The sequence below is a fragment of the Streptopelia decaocto genome (genome assembly GCF_964273445.1).
Source record: "Streptopelia decaocto genome assembly, chromosome: 1".
Taxonomy (NCBI): Eukaryota; Metazoa; Chordata; class Aves; order Columbiformes; family Columbidae; genus Streptopelia; species Streptopelia decaocto.
Window position 1 is genome coordinate 116236162 of NC_138663.1, and position 24575 is coordinate 116260736.

At 37.1% G+C, this 24575-nt stretch overlaps 1 protein-coding gene across 3 annotated transcripts in view; it reads right to left on the bottom strand.

Moving 5' to 3' along the window:
* Window positions 1–350: 350 nt before the first annotated feature.
* The window catches only part of TRAPPC10 (trafficking protein particle complex subunit 10), a 44823-nt gene continuing 20598 nt past the window's right edge, over window positions 351–24575 (bottom strand). For all 3 annotated transcript variants that reach the window (XM_082076286.1, XM_082076287.1, XM_082076288.1), the window contains 14 exons: window positions 23388–23464; window positions 20648–20739; window positions 19322–19462; window positions 17191–17303; window positions 14740–15254; window positions 10826–10967; window positions 9537–9695; window positions 8174–8403; window positions 6901–7001; window positions 6316–6442; window positions 5305–5475; window positions 3817–3994; window positions 3240–3434; window positions 351–2452 (listed from right to left, as the gene is read on the bottom strand). In XM_082076286.1, the coding sequence (XP_081932412.1) occupies window positions 2214–2452; window positions 3240–3434; window positions 3817–3994; window positions 5305–5475; window positions 6316–6442; window positions 6901–7001; window positions 8174–8403; window positions 9537–9695; window positions 10826–10967; window positions 14740–15254; window positions 17191–17303; window positions 19322–19462; window positions 20648–20739; window positions 23388–23464 (2480 nt within the window). In that variant the 3' untranslated portion in view covers window positions 351–2213. The remainder of the gene's footprint in view (window positions 2453–3239; window positions 3435–3816; window positions 3995–5304; window positions 5476–6315; window positions 6443–6900; window positions 7002–8173; window positions 8404–9536; window positions 9696–10825; window positions 10968–14739; window positions 15255–17190; window positions 17304–19321; window positions 19463–20647; window positions 20740–23387; window positions 23465–24575) is intronic.

The following is a 24575-nucleotide window of genomic DNA, read 5'->3' on the forward strand; positions in this document are numbered from 1 at the left end:
GGGCCGCGTTCGCGTCTCTCCCCAGAACAGCGCCGTCGGGCCGTCGTCTCCTGCCCGTGACGGGATCTGCGGGGGCCGAAGCGGGAGCACGAACACGGACCGTGCCCGTCCTTGCGCTTGGCTGGCGGCAGCAGCGCTGGGGCGGCTCCCCTGCGGCTGCCGGGCAGCTCTTCCCCAGAAAAGGGCAACCGTGATACCCCAAGAGCACGCTGGAGACTGCTCTTCTCAATACGTGCCCTTATTTAAGTTCAGAAAGTATTTTCCATTAAAAGAACTTTGGCTAAAATAGGTAAAACAGTCACTTCAAACAAAAGGAAAACAGGAGCAGTCACGGCAGCAGAGAAGTTGGATTTCTTTTTAAAACATGTATATTTAGAACTGTAACGCTTACAATTTCATTAAACAATCTTAGTACAGCGTGTTTAATCTAACAGTATATTACAGAACAATGTGAAAAATGATTTATATTATAGCAAACCATGAAAATGGAATTAATTTATAATACCTGCAGTGTCAAAGTCACTAACTTGTTACCTTTTCCAGTCAAAGAATCCCAGCAGTCATTCACACTTAATGATGCTTTGGGTTTTATCCAGAATAAAATGGTATGATTTGCACAGAGAATGGGCATTCCTTCACAGAAAGAAGATGCATAACAAGAACATTTTCAGCTAGCAGGTCTACTTTATACATCTATTTAGACATTCTTTAAAAATGAAAAATAACAAGAATAACTAAAAAAATTTAGACCAGCGCAGGGTGCCAATTCATTTTTCAACGTAATTGTGATTCCTTTTGGAAAGAGGGTTTGCTTTTCTTCAGCTTCCTAATTTAGCAAAACCTGAGTTTAGAAAAAAATAACAACAATGAATTTATCTAATGAGCAGTTCCTCACTTCAGCTTTACAGACTTTACTTTTGATATGGGACAGTTTTCCTCTGTGGAGTCTGTTGACAACACACCATTTTAGATCTGCAAGTAGAAAAGGTCATTCTCACATTAAATGCACAAGTTTCAATATCAGAAGCAGGACATCAGGAGGAGTTGTAATTTTTCCAGTCACAGGTGGATTTGCAACATTCACAAAAATTACACTTTTTTTTTTTTTTTTTTACATTTTTTGTATTTACATTTCAGATATAAATAATGAAATTCTTTAAGTTACATGTTTCAACTTTGCTTCACAATTATTCTACATCTGCAAGCTTTCCTATATCAAACCAACCTCTTTCTTCCATCATGAATGAGGAAGCCTGGCCTCTAATCAGTAATAATTACATTAAGCCTTTAAGATGAAAGGTTTACTGTTCAAGTATCATATCATACTGAAATTTTTGCCCCAGTTTAAAAATTGGGACAACAAACCAAGCCACTTAGAAATGGTACTAAAAGAAATCAATCTGGGAACTCGGTAAGCCAAATAATTTATTATTAAATTCTATCAATATCTTTCTTTGGTAAGAACTATGCAAGAGGATGACCCAACCCTCGCCACAAAATAAAAAAAAAAATCATATAATATGTGACATCACAGTGTCTACTCTGTGAAGGAGAAAGCCTCAAAAAATTAAGGAATTTTGTTCAGTTAAGATTGTTTATAGCAGTAGCTCTTCCATGCATCTAAGTATGGAAACAATGGAAGTTTAATATAAAATTGCAATGGCAGGAATTAATAATGATAAAAAAAAAACACAAAAAAAAAAAAACAGAAAAGCAAGTATTACACCAGTGAATGTGCTGCTGTAGGCTTTGTTGTATTTCTGGCACATGTGTGTAAAAGCCTGTAAATTATTACACAAAAATCCAAGATTTGGATAATTGTATCGTCAACTCTAAATTCTAAAATATGTAGGAAGCATGAAACAAATTTCATCAGCTGCCAGACAAAACAAAACAAAAAGTGGTCCAAATATTTGATTTTTTTTTTGTTTTTGTTGCCCTGTGTTGTGATGCAGGATGTGACTGAAGGGAGAAAACCCAATAGCTTACACAAAACATACTAAAGTGGCAATATAAACTAGCTGACACAAGCTTCACTGTACATTTAAATTGATACAATTGTCTGGTGCTTCCATGGCCAGTACGTGTCGAGCGCCATAGTTCTCCTTAGAGTTAGAATGGTACAACAAAGATGAATCAGGTCATAATCCTTTAAAGTGCTTTCGTATCCAGTTTCTAATGGGGTTTGTTTTCCTTGCGTTCACACCGAGTTGTCACGTGATGTTGACTTCCAGAACGTGGTCATCCTTGCTGGGAATGACAAGAATTTGCATACCCGCGCTGCAGTTGAAGACCTGCCCCGATGAGAAGGATTGCAGCCGGGGCATTGGCAAACCTTTGTGTTCCCCGCTGGCTGCAGAATGCGAGCTGCCTCTGCTCCTCGTGCTGCTGCTGTCAGCTTGATCATCCACAGTCTTGTCCACAGACAGGTTATCATTTTCAATCCAGCTATCTGTTTAAAACATAAACCCATAGTTTTATTCCGTGGAGTGATTAAAGAACTTCAAAATTATCTCAGAGCTCAGACGTGCAGTCAGCTTACCACATGTTAACAGTTCCAGTCTGTGTACGCTTTTGGCCACCAGCAGATGTAACAGAGTGACTTATATTGGTTTCTAAGGAAAATTTAAGTAGCATTACCTCACATTTGTCACAGGCTACAAGGATGCACTCTGGCAGTTCCTGAATCTCTGCTGAGAAACCTTAAGTTGCTTGCACAAGAGAATTCTCACCACAGTGCTAGGACTATTCTGCAGATAAATACTCTAGGTGGCTGTGGTAATTTAAACTCTTCACCTAATCTGGTTTACGTGCCACAGATTTGCAGCAGTTCTTTTATTTTATACTTTATCCTTTCAAAACTGCAAAAAAAATGTCAAAGCTAATAGAGGCACTGTAGATTTGCAATTTACAGACCATGAAACTGCAGTACTAGAAGGTTATCAAATAGTTTTGACTTGATTATAAATCCAGTGACAACTAATTTGCACAATAATCTCTAAAGGAAATCTAAGAAAACAAAGCATTTATTATTGCTCCTCACAGATTAAGTTTGCAACCTGAATTCAAAGTTCCTGTTAGAACAACATTTTAAAAGTTTCAAATCAGAACTGTGCATGAGGGTAAGTGACAAAGACATCTAACGGTCAATGTACTTCCTTGTCTTGCTTTTCTCTTTACAAAGGAACATAGGAGAAGCAGAATCATTTCTGTAAGTAGCCATGTAAAGATAGATTTACCAGCATCAAGTTGCATGGAGTGAGCAGAATGGTGAGGGAGGTATTTAAACAATCTGACATCAGGGAAAGGTAGATATCCAGCAAACAGTGGCATCACTTCCATGTGGACTTTGTGAGTTGCTCGAGCTGCTACAGGCATAGATATCACTCCAGAACTTTTTCCACAGACCGCCCAGTTACTACTGTTGTCAACAACTGCAAGAATAAAGAGCAAACACTGTAAAGATCTTTTCTGAAAAATGAAGAACCCTCAGTATAGTTTCAGAACACTTAAAATCACTATTTTTGCAACATCTAAAAGCCCACCACCTTCTATGGGTGAAGAGCTGTGCAAGGCCAACAGCCCTGTGCAAAAGGGACCACAGTTGGGCCTCAAGCATGTATCCATCCAGTCTGAACAGCATTTATATTCCACTTGAAGACAGGAGGAGGAAAAAAAATATTATCAGTCTACTGCTTTACTGAGCAGCCATACTCAAAATACAAGGGTATATACACCGTAGAAAGTCTGCCGGACTTTCTTTATCAAGACAAAACTGGGGAATCTTGTCAATATACTTAAGAAAAATATTCTTACCCTCATACATAAGTTTTGTTGTGCAATATCCATCTGATTCCGTTAATGCTTCATCTCTGTCAACCTCTGAGAGTTCAACAAGTCGGGTGATTGACACCTCTAAAGAGCAGAGCGAGCCTGTTCTACAATACTCTGCCCCCAATGGTGGAAAAATTTCAGTTTTCACACGATACAATGTCTGTCAGGAAGAAAACAGTGCTGTTATCAAGAAAAAAGAGGCGTTTTACTTGCGTTTAAACTGAACTGGACAACTGATGCAGTACAAACTTCACTTTAACATCCATTAAAAATTTTTGATGCAAGATTCAGTTATAAGTAATGTTCACTTCATTATCTTGCTCAGTTTGAGAAAATAAAGAAATCAAATTTGATTCAATCTGGTTTTGATACCATAAGCGAGCACATCACTTTTACTTCCACTTCTGTGCTTTAACTCAGCCTTTCAATGCTCCTAAATGGATACCAATCTTCTTACTATTTAAACAAAATTTACTAGTTTCTTGGCTCCTAACTTTCCAGACACAACACTCAAATTCTGAGTAATACAGGAGAACTACTTCACTGCTCTTACCATCATAGTCCCCAGAATAACAATGCTCACATTATCAAAGAGCTAATTTTTACAAAATTATTATTACAGATAAATTATTGCAAAACTCAATTTCTACCAAAAAAATATCCACTCTTCAATGCAATTAGTTCTCCTAAGAAACTTCAGAAAGACGCTGACACAGGTGCCAACAAATGCTAGTTACATGCCAGTAGGTAAACAAATACACAAGATATTGCTCAGGGCCAGTTTGTAATAGCAGGTAGAAAACACAGCAACACTGAGAACAGACAAAAGGACTTAACCAAATTAGAGTCTTCTCATGTTCCTACTTTTTACCCAAGCATCAAAAAGGGTAACACAAGACTGAGTTTAGAGATGAGATTAAATAATGTTGATAGAATTCCTTTAATAGGAAGTTATATCTAGCCTATAAGCCTCCTAGCTGATCAAAGGAATAAAAAGATTGTCCACAAAGGGAAAGAAGAAGCATTTAAGATAATGGCCTAGAAAACCCTAAATATTTCATTAGAGAAGCTTATCTCAAGCACTACAAAAAACAACTCAAATGCTTTCAACAGCAAAGATTTTTTGGAAATTGCAATTTGCTTTGGAGAGGGGAAAATGCAGTTCAGTAATCTGTGAAGTGTCTCCATGGGAGAAGCCCAGAAAGGTGAAAACACAGAAAAAAATGAAACAAGATCAACAACACTTGCACAACTGTTGTTTCCACACCCCATGCCAGTGGCAAGTATGATTCTGCCACATCACATCAGGCTTCAGTTCTAGCATTCAACAAACTAGCTTTCCAATGATTCTAAGTCATTACCAATCTCATTATGTATCAGAAGTTTTCCAATAGATTTCTCGACTTTACCTTTCCATATATGAGTAAATCATGTTCAGTTAGCATATGCTATACTCAGAAGAGCACTTACAAAAAAATTTTCCACTTGGAATTCATAAGTGAACGGCTTCAGGCTAAGAGACTGTTCTTCAGAGGTAGCTGGGCAAAAGCTGACTGAAAACAGGCACTGCAAGGAGAGAGGGAGCTCTTTTGTCCACTTCAATTCCCATACAAAGAATATTGATTGCTTACTGTATATGACCTGAAAGAGAATGTTTGTAGTATTAGCTCCTCACTTCCTCTCAGAAAGAAGTGGAAATGCACATACATATGTTTGTTTGTTCTGGTATTATTATAGTTTATAAAAACAAATTACCTGTTTAGTGTCAAATAAATCATTAGGGAAAATATGCAACCAAAAGAACTACTAGTGATTTTTTTTTAAACAATGCACATCTAATTAAAAGGAGGGATACATTTCACTATCAGAATCAATGTTTCAAAAAAGAACACTTCACATTGAAGTACGTGTGAAAAAGATTTTATTCAAAAGTCAAATTTAATACAGATATTAATAATGTTTGTATAGACTTTTCCTAGGCACCAAGAATGACCAATTTAGTATAGTGGTCAGACAAGGCTGAAAGAAACTTCAAGGGGACTGTTTTGCAACTTAACTAGTTTACAGCTGTGTTTAACTGGAAAACAGTCTCTACCTGATTTTTTCCTAAAACTTAATGCCAAACTGCAGCTATAAGATGAACAAATTAAATGTTAACAGTGATATTAGTGACATCACATTTGCATAGCTGTTTTTCAAGCAGGTATGTAGTGTTTTGCATGAGGCAAATGGACAAGTTTGAAAACTCGTCTAATCATCTTTGCAAGTTTTAGAATTTAATCTGAGATCTACAGGTGTAAATGCCTTCTAAAGCATCTTTAAGAAGCAAAGTTACTCAGAGGTCTACAAAGGTCTGACCTAACATCAGCTATCAGCCTTACTTACTACAAAATCTATGTGCAGAAATGCTAATAATTTCACTAAGACCTTTCATCTACCTGTCCTGCCAACAAGGTCATGAACCACTAAGTGAACCTTTACCTGTTGAGATTCAGGGTTCAGAGGTACCAGCTGCAAGTCTGTACAGTCAGCAGAATTTTTTAGGCTGTTGTCTGAAAGCTGGAAAGAGAGATCTGACAAATTCTGCACACAGACTTGCACATACTTCCTGAAAAACACAACACAGTTTGTTCAATAGAAGTTCAGTAGTTACATTGAAAGCATATGTGTCCATAAAATTGTTTTCAAAGTGCACAGCTCAAGCAAAACCAGAATGGCAGATATATTTGTTTCCTTCAATCTTCTCAATCTCTCCTCAAGAGTCTGTAGAAACAATGCTGTAAAACATGCTCTTCCATATTAAATGAAAACAAATAACTACACAGAAATAGGCTGGCTTGGTTTATCTTGTGGTCTTATTTCCAAAATAGCTAAAACCACAGATTTGTTTTATTGTTATGAGAGAATACTAGAGGAAATGCACAAGCTTCCAGTGGGAAGCTGTGTAAGGTAACAAAAGCACAACTGAAAAAAAAAAAAAAAGGCTGCTATAAATATTACTTATGAAACTCCAGCTCTGTATTTGGTAAGAAGGCAGAAATGATAAATACTTAATGAGTACGTTACCGTTTGCCAGCTGACAATAAGGAATGCTTGGCATTAAAAGGTATGCAGAATGTTAATGCAATAATAGTGGAGTAAATCGACCAAGGACAATCAATGGTTACCTAAAGTAAAAAGAGAACAAAGTTCTTATTTTTAATGGTCTTTGGCATAACGACTTTGCTTTTCTTCTCATTTCTAAGCAAAACTTTTATCAGCAAGTGTCTATATCTAATGCATCTGGAAAGGGGAAAAAAGAAAAAAAACTATGTCAAAACTAATCTGACAAAATGTTAGGTTTTTGTTTTACTCTGAGCAGAATATGAAATCTTGAACAAGTTTTTCCTGTGGAAATTGACATACCCAGTTCTGAAAACTACAAATAAAGGAAGGAGAATAGAAGAAAATACCAACAGCATCTTAATACAATAATCTGGTAAAACATCACTATCAAATAAATTGCTATAAGATCTATTACTGAAATTCTTTATAACACTTTAATATATCAAATACAAGCTAAAAATATTTCAAAACATATATAATGTATATTTAACTTGAAGCAGCACACTTAACTGAAGAACTTCCGAAGTGAATGGTGCCATTCTTCTGATTGCAAAGCACATATATTTAACAACGTATTTTTATATGCAGAGAAAAAAACCAAAACCTATTGTCGCATCACACTTTAGCAATGCTAGTCTATAGCTATTCCTTTTTAACTTACTCTTCACACACAAGGACACATGGCAGCACGCTTGGTCAATTTTAACAAGGAGCAACACTGTGAAAGGTGATGGTTTAAAGATGATTTTGCTGTCAGCTGAAGAGCTTCTTTCCATACCACTTATTTAAGTCACCCTTCATAATTAAGAGGAAAAGTTACCTCCAACTAAATAATGTGACAGCTTGAAACACCTCAACACAACACACAGATTCTTTGCAAGTGGAAGAAATATCTTTCCTATGAGTCAGAATGAAGAATTTAAAGACCACCAGGCCACCTTTTACAAAGACACAAGTGGCCCTCATCCTATATAAACTACAAGTGTTAGAATACTAAATGACTAGCCCATGGAACAGTAGGCAATATAGTAAACATAGTGCATATTTCTGCTTATATTTATGTTTTCTTTAAATTTGTAATATTTGCTATGATTTTTGTATGCACATATTTAAGGAAAAATTTGTTCAGTGCAAGAAGTTTCCCACCTCACATCACTACCACTTCTATTTTGTGAAGCATATGCCCCTGTGACCAGATAGATTTCATAATAAAAACATTAAATTAACATCTTACTTTTTGGTCAACAGTAGCCATGCAGTTGTCCTGTTTCTGCTTCTCTTTGTTTTTTCTGTGAACTTCTTTACTTGTAGTATTTTCTTTCTCCACTGCAGATTCTGTGGCTGATGGCAAATACATGACTTCTAGTTCAAATTCAATCACATGATACGCAGGAGCTACTGGCAAACTGATGCTTGTGATCTTTTCAGAAGACTGAATCCTTAATGATGATTCTGAGATCTTTTCTGTAGTTGTGTAGAAAGGGGAAAAAAATAGTTTTAACACATGTTCATCCTTTCCCAATTTTTATTTTAATCTGTAACTAAGTAATGAAACTAGCCTGAAAAGCTAAGTGTCATAGAAAAATATGTGATACCATAACCATTTCCTAGCAATGCCACCATGTTTGCAAAAACAGCAATGAGAAACCATATTATATAACTCCACAGTAACCTCTTCAAATGAGCTATAATCTGCACATCTTGCATACCACCGCTGTTCACAAGTTCCAAGAGTAACCCTCTATTCTTCTTAAACTGCTGGAAGGTAACCGCTACATTCTGTATAGTAGTCCCTTCCAGTGTTCAAGAAAGAACTAAGAGGACAATTTGATAACAAGCTTCAAACTAGCTAAGGAGCTACTTTAGTCCATCATATGACACCTACTGAAGTTTTTACCATGTCCTGCACCTCCTTAGTCTCATAATTTAACTTCCAGCCATCTTACAACTTATTGAACACACAATTCAGTTTTCTTGGTTATAATTCATCATCTGTCTTCAAAATACTACACATGGGTTACCTCTGTATAGTCTATTTTGATCTTAATTTCATCAAGCCTGTCAAGACCGTTCTTCCCATTTATGTAAAAGTTGCTTGTATTTCAGCAACCAAGACCACTATACAGTATTTATGCTCAGAAAAAAAAAAAAAAAAGGGACTGTCATCTGGTTAAGTGAAACACAGGACAAAGGAAATGCTCCATTTACAAGAGCACTACGTAAAAGCCTACTAACAACTACTTCACAATAAAAATGGTCTAGTTAAAACAGAGCCCACATAGTAATAAAAGAACACCACGATTCACTTGGAATTCATGACAGATGCTCACCTCAGCAGCAGTTTCACCATGCCTACAGAATTTTATCCACGAAAATAAAAGCTGTCCGGCTATGTTTGCTGAAGAATTCATACTACTATGTTGAGGGTAAAAGTTTTAAGATCTTTCTTGCACTTAAGTACTCAGTTGCAAGTCCCTAGAAGTGTTCATAATAATGACTATTGAAAAAGTGTTCTTAATACTGTAAGTACAGGTATACTTCAGGATTACTGAATTTTTCGCCATTTAAAGATTATTGATTTTTACTTCATTGCTTACCTCTGGTGTTGGAATAGATCACTGCCTTGCTCTCCGGATGGTACAGAATAGGCATGGCATCTGCGTTACTGAGCTGCAAAGTATCCCCGCTCTTCAGTGTGTAGTGACCAGTTGTCACTGTGAATTTCACCTTCTGAGGAATGCCAGCCAAAAGGCTATCTGAAGAAGAAATTGGAAATTGTTAACAGATCCCAGTACTCATCGGTAGGTGGTTACAATGCTCTGCTAAGGTCTGTGAGCAATATTCCCAGGCCGTGTGCTACATATGTTAGAGTAACTTAAGCGTGTAGGGTTTTGGTCTTATGCAACACATTAAACTTAGCTCAGATACACCGGTGTGGAACAACCGGTTGTTTCAACTCAAGTAACCAAAACCACTGTTTCTTGGATGGCTTAGATAAGCTGGCTCACATACTGTGTAGCTCAGGCAGTACTGAATTCAGTGAAATACAATAATCCCAAAGAATTCACCAAGCTTTTTCTTAAATTCTCCAGGTTGTAGACAGCTTTTTTTTTTTTTTTACCTAGGATTACCAGTCATATCCACATGCTATATTTACATAATCAAGATAACAAGAATGCCAGTATGCACAAAGACACTCAAAGATCTGAATCACAACCGTCAGTTTCATAGGGGTAGCTCATTTGATTCATGCCCAATATGCCAGTCCTTCCATAGCCACACATTGCAACCCCTGTAATTGAAATGATGGCACAAAATGCATGTTAACTCCTCAACTGCTTCAACTAATAGCCTGAAAGCAAAATCACTATTAACTTCCATTTATAAACGTTAATAAACGCTACAACAAGTAATGCTCAGCTGTCCATAAAACCAATGGATGCATTCAGTATTAAATTTTAGTAAGTTTATATTATCACCTCTACAGGACTTACACATTTCTTGCAAATACCCAAGATACTGCAACATCACAGAACTAACCAACAAGGAGCTCAGTCAATTACAAATTTAATTATTCACTTTTCCTAATCTTGTGGCAGCTCAAACCATACCCAATATTGAAGTGACACTACATGTTCGAATCCACACTCAAAAGTGATACTACATTTTTCAGAGCCAAGCACTGGAATTATCTGGTGAAAACTAGCCATTGTTGACAAAGCATGCTTGATGGATAATTTGAAAAGTGAGAGTTTATTTTAGACTCAAAATTAAGAGTAAAACAAAAAAATTCTGAGTAATATTCAAGCCAGAAAATGCTTTATCTAGTCCCACAAGAGTACCACAGAAATCATCAAAATAACTTCAGCACAGCAACTGTACTTACCAGTCATCGGTTCCACTTTTAGCTGGGGCTCCTGAGAATATACATCATACTGCACAATTGGGTAAATATGAAGAAGGACAAACTGTACTTTCCCAATTGAAGTGCACAGTTGTCTGAGTGTGTATGTCCCAGGTTCTTTGGCCTTTGAAGGAAACATTAAATGGATTTTTCACTTTAGAAAATACTTCTAGAACAAACCCTCTACTAAAGAACAGCGTGTTTTCAGCTCATTTTTATAAGATACTTTGCATTTCTAAATTAAAATGCCAGACTCGTTCCCTGAGTAAGTGACAAGATTTTCACAAAGGAGCACCTTTTGCCCCTTTAAGGCAGAAGCTCTAGAGTGTTGGTTGATTCAAGAAAAAAATACACCAAGAGTGACAAGTATCAACAGCCAGAATAGCTAATGTAGTACCTATGCTGACAAATGGTTATTTTGGGGGTTTTTTGTCTTGTTGGTTAGTTGTTCCCACCCCCACCAAGAACCACATACACTAAAATATCATTATATTTTTTAAGTACTGAAATGATATTTAGCAAGCAAAGTGCTTATTTGGCTTACATTCATAAAATCCTACAACATTACGTAAGGCTCAGCTTTCAGCTCAAGCTATTGATTTCACACATTCCCCACCTCACACCCTGTGTGAATACTTACAAAAAAACTAGTACATACATATTTAATTTCAAACGCTTCCTTCACCCTGAATAATGGGATTCTAGATGTTTTTCAATAACATCATAAAAAGCAAACCTTTAACATCTGCTAGTATATTTATCCTTGATTCTGTTTGCTCTTAGCTACTGCTGCTAGGGAATAGGAAATGTTTTCTTTTTCTATGTGCCATTTTACCAAGTGTAATACATAAATATTGATGCTGACTATAATTCAATCTAAAGAATAAGATTAGAAGTTATGGAGAAAAGCTGCAATTACTTAAGATTCAAACTTCACTGCCACAGTTATTTACGAAGCAAATTCTGACTGAAATTCAGTATTCTACATTTTGACAGTAAAGTCACTACATTTAATCCCTTGAATACGTCATAAAGAGAAAAGCAAGAGTGAAGTCTTTCATAATACATACCTACTTTAAACCTCAATGTAGGGTGGGAATATTGGTCTGAAGAACTGAGATAATGCTTTCTGATCTCTTTTAAAATTTGAAAAAAATACACAGAAAGATTGCTATCAGCATAAATAATGCTAATCATCAGTCTAAAGAGAGAATCAAACTCCCTCTATCTTAGAAACACAGTCATTACTCTTTCTGTGAAAGTAGTACAACTAAAGATTACCGTAAGATAATTCAGAAAACAAGTTGTCAGCAGGTTCAATCCTCTGGCCAGCTACGTAATCCAGGAGGAGTGACACAGCATATTATAATACTGCAACTGTAAATACTGCACCTCAAATCTAGAGAAGCTTTCATCATGGTATCTAGCAACACACTGTCAAAAATCATTATATATTCAGATTTTTCCCTTTAAGGACAGATAAGTCATGCTTTGAACAACTATCTAAAGGTAAGTAGGATTCACACTGAGCGGTCTCCTCAAGCAAAGATCTTTCAAGAAAGAAAGGCTGGGAAAATAGGAAAGTTATAAGCGTGAGGCTGTCCATTCTCCAATAGCCACCAGAAACATGCAGAACAGGGCAAATTTAAAGCAGAGCTACATTGAGCTTTTCATCCATATCTCTTCTTACATGGTTTCAGATGGCTTCTTGAAAGCCAAAATGCCTGCTCAGAACAGTCTCTAACAGCTTTCTTCTACTAAGGCTCCTCCACCTGAAAAGCAGTTCTACATACATGTTAATTTATGGAAAACTACACCCACAGCCACCAAGACCTCTGACATCTCCAAATCCAATTACCTTGTCCCAATCCTTTAAAAGAATGAGAAACCTAAAAAATGAGGTCAGTAAGTAGTTCAAATGACATTGCCATTTCCATTGTATCATCAAGGACTTGAACTCAGCTTCTATCTTGAGATACCCGCTATCCACACAGGTTCCACAATGTACCTGTGCATGTGTACCAAGCACATCTCTAGTGATTTCTGCCCCAGCACTGGAGGAACAGAAAGACAGAGTATGTAAGCCTGCAGAAAGCTTCATGCTAAATAAAGTTCTATGACAAGAAAGAAATTAATAATTTAAAAAAAAAAAAAAAGGAGGGAGAAAGTTAAAATCTCACTGTGGAGCACATACAATATGCTAAGAATGCTACAGAAGCCTCCTGGCCAGCTCTATCTAGCTATCAATTTTTAGCCATCAACAGCAGATATGTAGATTCTTACTTCAAAATTACTTTTAAAAGGGGATGAAAGCTAATTTAAACCAATTAGAAAATGGCAGAGCTATCAGGCATATATAACATATGAAACTGCAAATTATTTTCTCTCTTCATAGCATCTATATCCTTCCCAATATACAGGCTGGATAATGCTCAGCAAATGAAGCAGCTATGAAACACCTGTTGCATTCCTCACTGTGCTGCTCCATCTCTTGTTGTTCATTCAGATGCTGCACTGAATTTCTCAGCATTTTCTCACTCAAATTTTCCCTACACTGACATTTATTACTGTGGTATTCAACTCTATTAAATACTTCCCTATGAAGGGTTACAGAAGTGGGGAGGGAGATAGAAAGTATTTAAAGAAAACTCAAAGAACCGAACAACATGGTAATTGAGGCCAGAAGCTCCTACTTCTGGGACGCCAAGTAGACAGTGAAGTCTCACTTTTGAAAATGCTTGGCATTTTGCTTCCTAAGACTAAGTCAGCAGGTAAATGCCTTTCCCATTTCATTAAAAGAAGCAAACAAACCGCAGATCAGCAAAGTCCAAAGCCACAAAAAAAACCCCCACCACAACAACAACAACAAAAAAACCCACCAAAAACCACAAACGAACAAACATCCAACACAATATACAAAAAAAGCCCCACAAACTCTACCACTACAACCACCCAACAGGATTGGTGCTCAAAGCCTGCTTATTTAGCATTATTATACATCTAGTGGCAATGCAAGGTAAACAGAAGTAACGAGCACTACTGTCCTTAAACATTTCGGCAACTACTGGGAGCTTGCTGGAGGAAGACGTGGGGGGGAAAAAAGGATTACTCCAAGTAGTACACATGTACTTAGAGTACATGTGGGGAATCAAGGTAGGTTCATATACAACACTATGTCAGAAGCAGGACTGTAATTCATTTCCTGAGGGTGGCATTTAGATGGTGACACTATTTTCACAGGTGTTTGCTCATGCAAATTCAGTCTTTCTGTAGCACAGAATTCTTATGTTCTTGTCCTCTCGTGCCTTATGTGATTAAGATGAATAATGCAGGCAATCTTAATGCTGACATCTTCTAAATGCAAATATTTGAAGCTGAGCTTAACTTTGTCATACTTCTTGCAGGTAAATTTACTACATGCACCAAATGAAAAAATATTCTAACACCTCCACAGTGAAGAACAGGCTACCAACCAAATTTAACCACACAGTCACTTTCCAAGGGCTAGAAAATGCATTCCCCATCAAAACTTTTAAGCGTTATTCTCCATGAGCTCAACAGTTAAGGCAGACTTCATGAGCAGTACATAATTTTGTATCTGAATTTATCAGTTTAATTTTTGCAGCAATAATCAAGATGTTTAAAGTAAGTTCTGGGAAGGCTGACTCAAACGATTGCAAATAGGAGGGTCACCTGTACATTTTAGCACAAACAGAACAGCCTTCTTTCAAGGGAAAAAAAAGGTTTAAAACAATGAAAATACAGCCACAAGGAGAATGGCATCACTCAAGCTGTAACAGGAAGCAATGCAGATACCACTTGCCAGCACTAGGCTCTTCCAGTGCTTTTAGTTCTTTTTTCACGAGTGCTACATTCACTCAACTATAAAAACATACCTGAGTATTGAATGTTATTTTGTTGACCCCTGGTTCCAGTATCAAGTTGTTGCATTTCAACACATGAGCCCCATCTTCTAAAGTCACTCCTGAGGGCATGTCCAGCGAACTGCTGCTCTCTTGCCTTCGCAGTAGCATGTGCACATTTTTGCAGATAATTCCTGCTGTGTTCAAAGAGTTATCTGACGGACTCCGTTCATACATTTCGTATAGCTCCAGTGCTGGCAAGTTGTTTCTTGGGAAAGGAAAGCCTGTGACTTCATTTGGAAAACTGATAACACCATTGGAAGTTTTGTGTTTCGTGAGCCACTCAGCTGTTTTTCTGTAACTATTTTTCTCAACGCTGAAGTGAACGTGGATGGCAATCTGATCCACCCGGACAGGAATGGGCATTTGGCTCAGCAAAGTCAACTCAATAGACAACTTTCCACCCACATGGACCACAGCATTTGGAGGGTCAAAATGTAGAGTTTTCAACTGTGCGAAGGAGTGCATAGGCAGTATAACCTTTTGACCTGGAAAGATAAAACCAGGGATTTTATTCTTCCCCAGTGCTGCTGGAGATCACCAAATCTTTTCTCTTAAAATTGTAACCCCTAAAATTAAATGAATCAACAACTTTTCACAATTAAACCTTTCACAACAAATCGAGACTTCCATATTTTAGTTTTATCTTGCACAGAAATAAGACTTAAAGATGCTGAAATTTGTTTTCTAATGGTTACATCCACTAGAAGTTTAGTACTCAGTCTATTACAGGCAACTAAACTAAGAGATAGTGTCTAAGCAGAAGTTTAACATTTCACTACTACATAAAGTCTTCTAGATGAACACAGTAGCATAAAGTGACAGACTTCCCAAAGTGCATAAATTAAGACCAAATACAAATTTAAGAAACCAATCACTGGACTGCTGCCTTGAGCCATCAGCTTTACCATACAAGGGTTTTTCATTCTCTTCTCTAGACTCCAAAAACCAACACTGAGGCAGTACCAAAATTTTACTAAGAAGCAAGTTATAATGGGCTTGCATGGCAAGGTTTTGGTAGTGGGGGGGCTACAGGGGTGGCTTCTGTGAGAAGCTGTTAGGGCCTTTCCCCAAGTCTGACAGAGCCAATGCCAGCCAGCTCCAAGATGGACCCGCAGCTGGCCAGGGCCAAGCACATCAGCGACGGTGGTACTGCCTCTGGGATAACATATTTAAGAAGCAGGGGGGAAAAACTGCGCAATTGCAGCTGAAGAGAGGAGTGAGAACGTACAGAGGTGCAGGAGGTGCTCCAGGCACTGGAACAGAGATTCCCCTACAGCTCGTGGTGCAGACCATGGTGAGGCCAGCTGTGCCCTGCAGCCCATGGAGGTCCACGGTGGAGCAGATATCCACCTGCAGCCCGTGGAGGACCCCATGCCAGAGCAGGTGGATGCCCAAAGGAGGTTGTGACCCCATGGGAAGCCCATGCTGGAGCAGGTTCCCAGCGGGACCTGTGGCCCCATGGAGAGAGAAGCCCACACTGAAGCAGGTTTGCTGGCAGGACTTGTAACTCTGTGGGGGGCCCACACTGGAGCAATCTGTTCCTGAAGGGCTACAACCCATGGAAAGGACCCACACTGGAGCTGTTCATGAAGAACAGCAGCCCATGGCAAGGACTCTCATTGGAGAAGTTCACGGAGAACTGTCTCCTGTGGGAGGGACCCCATGCTGGAGCAGGGGAAGAGTGTGAGGAGTCTTCCCATGTGGAGAAAGGAACATCAGAGACAACTTGTGATGAACTGACTGCAACCTCCCTTCCCCATCCCCCTGCACTGCTGCAAGGGAAGAGGCAGAGAAATTGGGAGTGAAGTTAAGCCAAGGAAGAAGGAAGGGGTGGGGGGAAGGTGGTTTAAGATTTAGTATTTATTTTCTCATTATCCTACTCTGATTTGATTACTAATAAATTACATAAATTTTCCTCGAGTCTGTTTTTCCCATGATGGTAATTGGTGAGTGATCTCTGCCCGTCCTTATCTTGACCCAGGAGATTTTAATTTTATTTTCTCCCTTCTGTCCAGCTGATGAGTAGAGTGATAGAGCAGCTTTAGTAGTACCTGGTGTCCAGCCAGGGTCAACCCATCACACAAGTCTAAAATAACATACTAAATAACTAGATTACTTATTGTATATCCATTTGTCAAGAAAAACTTCCGCAAGATAAATTAGGAGCTGTCAAAGCGGTGAAACAGATATGTGAAGGGAAACAAGGACTTCCTGGCATTGAAGATGAAAATGTTAATTACCCTTTCATCTTTGACTATTCCTAGTTATTGCAGAAGTTTCATAAATATTCTGGAGGTGACAAGAAAAGAACTATGTTATATGCAAGGTAATGAAAACAATTAGAAAAAGCCTTCCAAGTACTTTTAGGGAAAGATTGGATTAGAGCAGCTTAAATTTTAAGTATTTAAGAATCATATTTACCTTGGTTCTCCACTTGCTGATTGGCAAAATCTAGTATTTCTTGGCAAAAGCCTTTGCGTTCATCTTCTGTTAAGTGATTATCACCAGCTAAAAGGCTGCTTGTTTGAAGATAACTAACAAAGTTAAGGAAACACAAGGCAGAAACCTACAACATTCAGAAATCTGACTGAAAACAAGACAGTTCAAGTACACCTTTTCTAATCTTTTAATACAAGACCTGCCTTTATCATCACCACACTCCTCTATCAGAACAGAAGCAATGCAAGATTTACTATCAACTGAGAATATTGCACAATCTCTACTTTTTGCAGACTTACTAAAATATGATCCATTATTAACCTGAGCAATCTTCCCCCACTTAAAAAGATCAGGGAGCACAGGAAAGTGGTTATTTGACAAGAGATAAATGCAGCATGCGAGTTAAAGACTTGGTGTGTTGCATTACGCTGCCCAACATTTAAAAATAAAGAACTTGAATATCGGATTATATTCCAATTTACTTGGCTGAGAATCTGCCAGCTGTTACAGCATCACTTAATATAACTAAGTCATAAGACATCCTTCATACTTTTGAGTGCTGTGGATACAAACAGTCATTTAAGTATTTAGCTAAGACTGCGATATTACTGGCTCAGATTCTTTCCAAGCATTTGCACTAAGGCAGAAAAATTAAAAGAACAAATCCCAGAATACACTACAAACTTGAATTTAGCTCAGCTGATTTTCAGCTACAGTAAGATTCCTATTACTGTCACTTAGAGACTAAAACATGAACTTTTTAGGCAAAGGAAAAAAAAAACACAACAACAAAAATTCCAACAACTTCTAAAAAAAGCTCGAAGAACCATTCCAAAAAGTTGTCCTTCCTTGCAATTTCCACAAGAACTGTCCTGCAGAAAGTACTCTGTTCAACTCACCACCCCAGTTTGGAACACCTATAGGAATTCTTTTTATAACTATGGCACCAAGGAAAGCAGTACCCTTGCCCCAAAACACCATAAAATAATGAAAATTTGCCATTTTGCTATAGTACATAATATCCTGCATGCAGCACAACAGATTAGAACCAAGTTACTTAATTTAGCTACCAAATTTAGGCAACAACATATGAGGCTATAAAGAAAAGCAAAATTCAATTTGTGCTGTCTCCGATGCCAAAAAGATCAGAACATCCAAGGCCAGTCAGTAGACTTTCCCCCAAACACCCACCTCTTATCTTGAAAGTAGCAATACTACAGCAACACAGAGAGATTTAAATAAATACAGTTGCAGAGTATAGAATTGCTGTGTAAAAATAATGTAGAGTATCAAAGTGAAGAACTTGAAGCCTGGCAGATATTTGGATTGGGCCAAATCATTCTCTCAAAGTATTACTTAGCATTTATGTGGCATTTACAGAGAAGATTTCATTCACATGTCGAAGACTGAGCTTTTACACAACTTAGAAGCAAACAACTCCCACTCCCCTTCTGAAGCAGAGATCAAAGCCAGAAATACGTAATAAACCATAGTAAAGAATATTGCAATGCCACACACCACACCAAAGCCACAAGATTTTCATCTTCGAAGTCTCTGTTTTAACTTTTGGAAAGTCACCATTACAAATACCAGAAGAGTTCTCACCAGGTCAGATACAAGAAAAAGGGGGTAGCAGTTATAGAAAGCAAGCCCAGAAATTAAGTTCCTTAATATAGGAAGACACTATATTTACCGAATTAAAAAACAGTACTACAAAAAAACTTCCATAATGATAAAGTACAAGCAGAATCATAAGAAACCTCTATGGTATCTGCTGAACTAATGATAAACTTCATATTACCCACATTGCACAACTCTCTAGAGCCTCGACATTTTTAAAATGAAGAGCGGCAACCACAGGCAAAAGGTTTTACATTGAAAAAATAAAAATTGAAGTTGAAAAAATAAAAATTCAATTTAAAAAAATAAAAACTCAAAAATAAATGACCCAACCCTCCCCAGCTGAACAGCAACAATGCAAACATAAAATAACTCAGCTGTCTGATGTTTGGCAATCTCTACTGTTAAATAAAAGTTAGAGTTGTCAGAAAAATAATCAAAAGTATAATTTTCTCCAGTCTTGATTTTTCTGGCTCCGCCTTTCAGAGGATACTTTTCTATTTGCCCAAGGTGTTTCTGACATTCAGCTAACTGCTTTCTCGTATGTGTGACAAGCAATGCCCAGCCCTCAGCAAGGTAAGTTTTCAGTGCTCCTTGAAGATAGATTTCTGCCTTCTGTGGACCTTTCTTCCTCCTTTAAAAATAAAGAAATGAGTACAGTGTGATTTAAGAATCTTTGAAGCCATGAAAACTCTCTACAAATTTTCAGAAAGTGGGGATGGGAGAGGATCGTTGCATACAAGTGCAGAACAAGATGCAGAGAATCATTATGCTCTTTATTTTGCCGGTAGCAGATCAACATATTGGCCTACCTTTATGTGATTCACTTAAGCAAGCAGAACTGCAATTAAGTGCCCATGGAAGACTTAATGTACAGATCTGTCCCAAGTCAGAGCAAGTGAGGGGAAGCTACCTCCCACAAATGCAACAAAAGCCATGTCAAGCTTCTGACACTTCACTAAAAATACACTTACTCAGTAATTTTAAAGCAGGAAAAAGCTTCAATGAAAAGAGCATTTTATCTCTACACAGCAGTTCCATGCTAATCTTTAAACGTGACATTATTACCTCAGGTAGAAATTTAAACTAATTTACGAGAATCTTTTGCAACTAGATGATCAGACTGATTTAGTGAACACAAGTGAGAAGCATGCCTAAACATGTGTTCTCAAAAAAACACTTAGGACTCCGAAATTCTTCTAAAGAAGAAAAATAAAATTAAACAGAAAATCAATGCAGGATGTTCCTTTCATGGAATTTAATAGCAGGGATAACCACAAATAAGTATATTTGGAAATTAGGAATAAAATCACTGTAAATTTCTCAGTGGGGAAAAAAAAACATTTTGCGATCATAATCTCAAATATGAAACTGATTACCCTCCCAATAACATGTTTTCTGGCTCTTCGTAAGGTATATATATACCTACGCATTTGTAAAGGTAATGATAAACTTTGCAACAAGTCAGAAGCCATGTTACAAAGCAGGCTCTAGCAAATGCAAATCTCTCTCTTTCCTCCCCTCATCCCATACCCTTTTCTCCCTAGGAGAATAAAAGATTCAGCTAAAGAACACAAAACAGTTAAAAGTAAGAGTATGAAATCATGAAGTGAGAATTAGATTTTGATGCAAAGAGACTGCCAGTGTTCTTCCACTTTCTTTTCTTTCTCCTCCCCCAAAATACAGACTGAAACTTAGGGTATGTTTATGAAAAAAAAACTTTTAAAAATACATTTTTAAACACAGCATATTTTTCTCAAGTACTATATTCAAATTTTAGAAAGCCAACGCATTTAACACATTTTAAACATTCATTTACATATAAAACTCTGCCAAGTCCTTTCCCACAAGCTTAGCTGACCGTATTCTTCCAATATTCGTGTACATTTCAATGGTGGCATGGGACAGATCCTGTTTAAAAGAAGAAGAAACTATTATAAGCTTTATATATTTTTAGTAGCTCTATGTATTTCACAAAAGCTTATAGCCAGTAACTAAGTTACTACAACAAAATGACCAGAATGAGACACTTTTTAGACTTCCCCTTGCCCTTGGCACACAATATAGAGCAGTTTGTAACAGGTCATCTTCCCTTTTTCTACAATTGGTCATTATCCCGTACCTTTGTAATAAACAGCAGAAGAAAAAAGCCTATTAAAAATTAGATGAGGCAAATTGAAACTACCAAAATAATAGATGAGATGCAGTTTCAAGCACTTTTTTTACACTTGAATCCTCCTGTCTTTTTTTGAAAGCACCTGTTTCTCAGTGACTATATCCCATTAGACTGGCATTGCAGGATTGTGCAGTGCATCATTCCAGGATACACCACAGCATAACGTATTTAGAGCAATATTAGAGCTTGCCCCGAGACTCACAACTAATACTTCAAAACCAAATCAACTACATACAGAACACAGTACATGATTCTTTCACTAAAGCTGCACATAATACCATTAAGTATATGAAAGTTTGCAGTACATAAACATACAATTAAATGCAAAATGCTAAGTTACAATCTGAATAAATATTTTGGCAAGTGTGCCTTGAGGGAATTTTGCTTGAAGGTAGGCAATCCCAAATTGAAGTTTCTTAGTCATCTTTAAGCTCAACTTCCAATGCAGCCACACTGCCTACATGTCACCCTCCTCACTTTGCCCCAAGCTTGTAATAACAACGACAAATCTTTGTCACAAAATTAGCAGTTACAACACACACTGTATACCGCCTCCAAACTTTTTTTCAAGCATGTAATAATCTCTGGTGAGATATATAAAAACCTTTCACACTGTATTTACAAACCCACAGCCTCTTCAACAGAAGCTCATTCTCCTTCACTTAGTGTATTAAGAACTACTCCGCCCTTCAAAACAAATTGCTTAAGTGCTTCCAACCAGAGTATCTGTCAGAAAGCATCTATTCCTATGGGGCAGAAAAGTGACCTCATACAAGTTCCCAAAGCCCTTCTGAGGCAGTTTTTGATGTTTCTTATGAAGAGCCTAAAAAAAAAATCACCTTGTCCTTCAATTAAGAACTCACAATACCCTACAGTACATTAAGTGACCACTCCTTAACACATCAGTATAAAAAGAGGCCTTCAACATCAGCTGTACATAAAAATTCAAAGCTACATTACCCCCAAATTAAGGTACCAGCCAATATACTTGTAGAAGATTTGGACAGTTTTACAAAAGATTCTTAAGTTGTTTCAGGAGATGAGAACAGAGCCTTTTCTGCTAATAAAAACTCATTGCTTCTTGCTTTCAACAGGTCTGAAAACCTGCATTTTACTTTCCAGACTCATTAAAATTTTAAACGCAAATACATTATCTTAGTGGTGGCTGGAAATTCTAACTAATTCTATGCTGTTCTGCATTGAATACATGGATAAAACATAGGTACATACAAACTGTATATATTTATATGACAACTACATAGAAAACAATACTTTATAGTGTATCTGATAACTGAATTTCTGTTGCGCGCAAAAGTGCAGTCAGAAATACAAACAGAAACAGCAACTCCTTCATTGGCAAACTCTGCAGATCCCACTTAGTTTCTTAAATTTAGGAAGACACTGCTGAATTTAGCAGAGATCTTCAGGTACAAGTTGGAACTTAATATGTAAGAGAAGCTAGCAGTTCTGAAGATTTTAGTTTTGGTCCAGCTATCCAAGTAGTCTTATAAAGAAATGAAGTATAAAAATGAAATCTGGTATCTTCAGATGAAATGTTCTGAGACTTTTTGTTTCAGTCACAACTTGGCAAAAAATAAGTACCACCTAGTTTTTAGATTTAAAAAAATGCTCAATTTTCCTCCAACTTCTCCCCAGAAAACTTTGAAGGCAGTACCGCAAATATAAGACATTTCATAGGGAAATGAAGGGGGAAGAAAAGAAAAGAAAAATAAAACAAAACACCCTTCTGTGACAGTCAGGGGTTATTTTGTTCATTTTATTTAATAATCTTTTATTAAAATGTCCAGAAGATCATTACAATGGCTCCCCAATAAGGCAATAAGGGAGCTGTCAGGAAATCAACATGCATATTAAAGCATAATGAGAATTCTACTGCTCTAATCTGTGCCAGGTCCAACCCTATTATCCACAGATGCCCCGCAGTTTATATAAAAAATTCAACAGTATAACTTAGAACACGTAACGCCCATTGCAAAATGCAAATCTGAATGATTCAAAAGGAAGCCGAATTCACACATGAATATTCTTCTGGGAAAGATTCAATTAATTCTGAATTCAGGATAGCAGAACATAATAGCCATGACATTACCTTTTTTAATAACTAAGTATACATACTTGCAGATAACAACCTCGAACTCATAACTGTAAATATTAAAGCTAATTCTAATATTCGAAACTTGAGGCCCATATAGGGTTCTAGTAAAACAAATCAGCCTTGTTCAATGTGCAGGCAATAACCTTTTATACCAAAATACAGGTTTACATTATCAGTGTTACCTTCTCAGGTTTGAAAATTTAGACCCTGTTAAGTCTATAACATAAACACCCAAAACTCATATAAATAACCAAAACTCATACTTACTAAGTAGTGTTTTTCAAAAGCTTCTACAGATGATAAGGCCTCTTTAAGTTTTTTATAAGGGCTCTGTGATGCATTGGCTTTAGAAAAAAATCAGAACAGGAGGTGTCACAAACACATTCCTATTTTAACAACACCTCCCCCCTTTTTCCTTCAGTAGAAAACAAAGAGAAAACTAACTTTACAGGGGAAATGCCCCTAACAATTAGGGACAGATCATGAGGTTTTTTCCCCAGACTCTAAAAAGAGATCAAGAAAGGCTGTTTTACAACTCTGTGTTTGTGCGTGCACACGTGAGCAACGTTCAGTGTAGCAGTGTAAAGGCAAGCAGCAATATAGTAACTGTACTAAATTCTCCACACAATATTTCATAACATTTGTTCAACTCAGAAACACATGCAATTGTACTTAAATATCATATTGTGCTAAGAGTAATATTCTCACAGTTCCCCACTGCTGGATTTAGAAATCAGCATGAAGAAGTATGCTGTCATTTAAAGACAGTTTACTACCTTAAACAACGTACTTCAAAGGAAAATGCTTAGCAAGACCAAGCTTTTCCTGAAGTAGCTTGCTCAATTTAAAAGCCCTTGCCAGACCAAATGTGTCAATATTTCTAGAAGAAAAAAGCCCTTGTTTTGTATAAATACAAAAGGCACCATAGTACTGAATTAAGAATCACACATCATCATACCTGCAAGAGCAAGTAAATCATCAGCCTGCAAGCTAATACTTCAAAGATAGTAATTGCCTGAGCATATTTAACATATGAAAGCTTCTTCCTTTCAGAAATATCTTTGTGAGTGAGAAAATCCAGAAGGAGTAAATAAATTTGATTGCTCAGCCACTCAGATAACATCACTTCAACTCAGATAATATCACTTCAGTTGCAGGTTATCTATTTGCAGCAGATCAAGGATGGTCCATTTCTTTTTCCAATAATTTTACTTTTAATACTTGTCTGAAAGTATTATAAGCTTTACTCAAAACAGGTACAGTTCAAGACTATTTACCTAAATGTTGATAAATGCAGCATTAATGGAAAAACTTATACTTGCAACAGCAGATGCATTGATAATTTAAAGTAGTAGACACACATTAAAAGAACTCATAAGAGAGATAATAGAGTTCTCCCAATGTTATATATATGTAGGGATACTTGGAAATCATTATTACTGATGTATGTATATG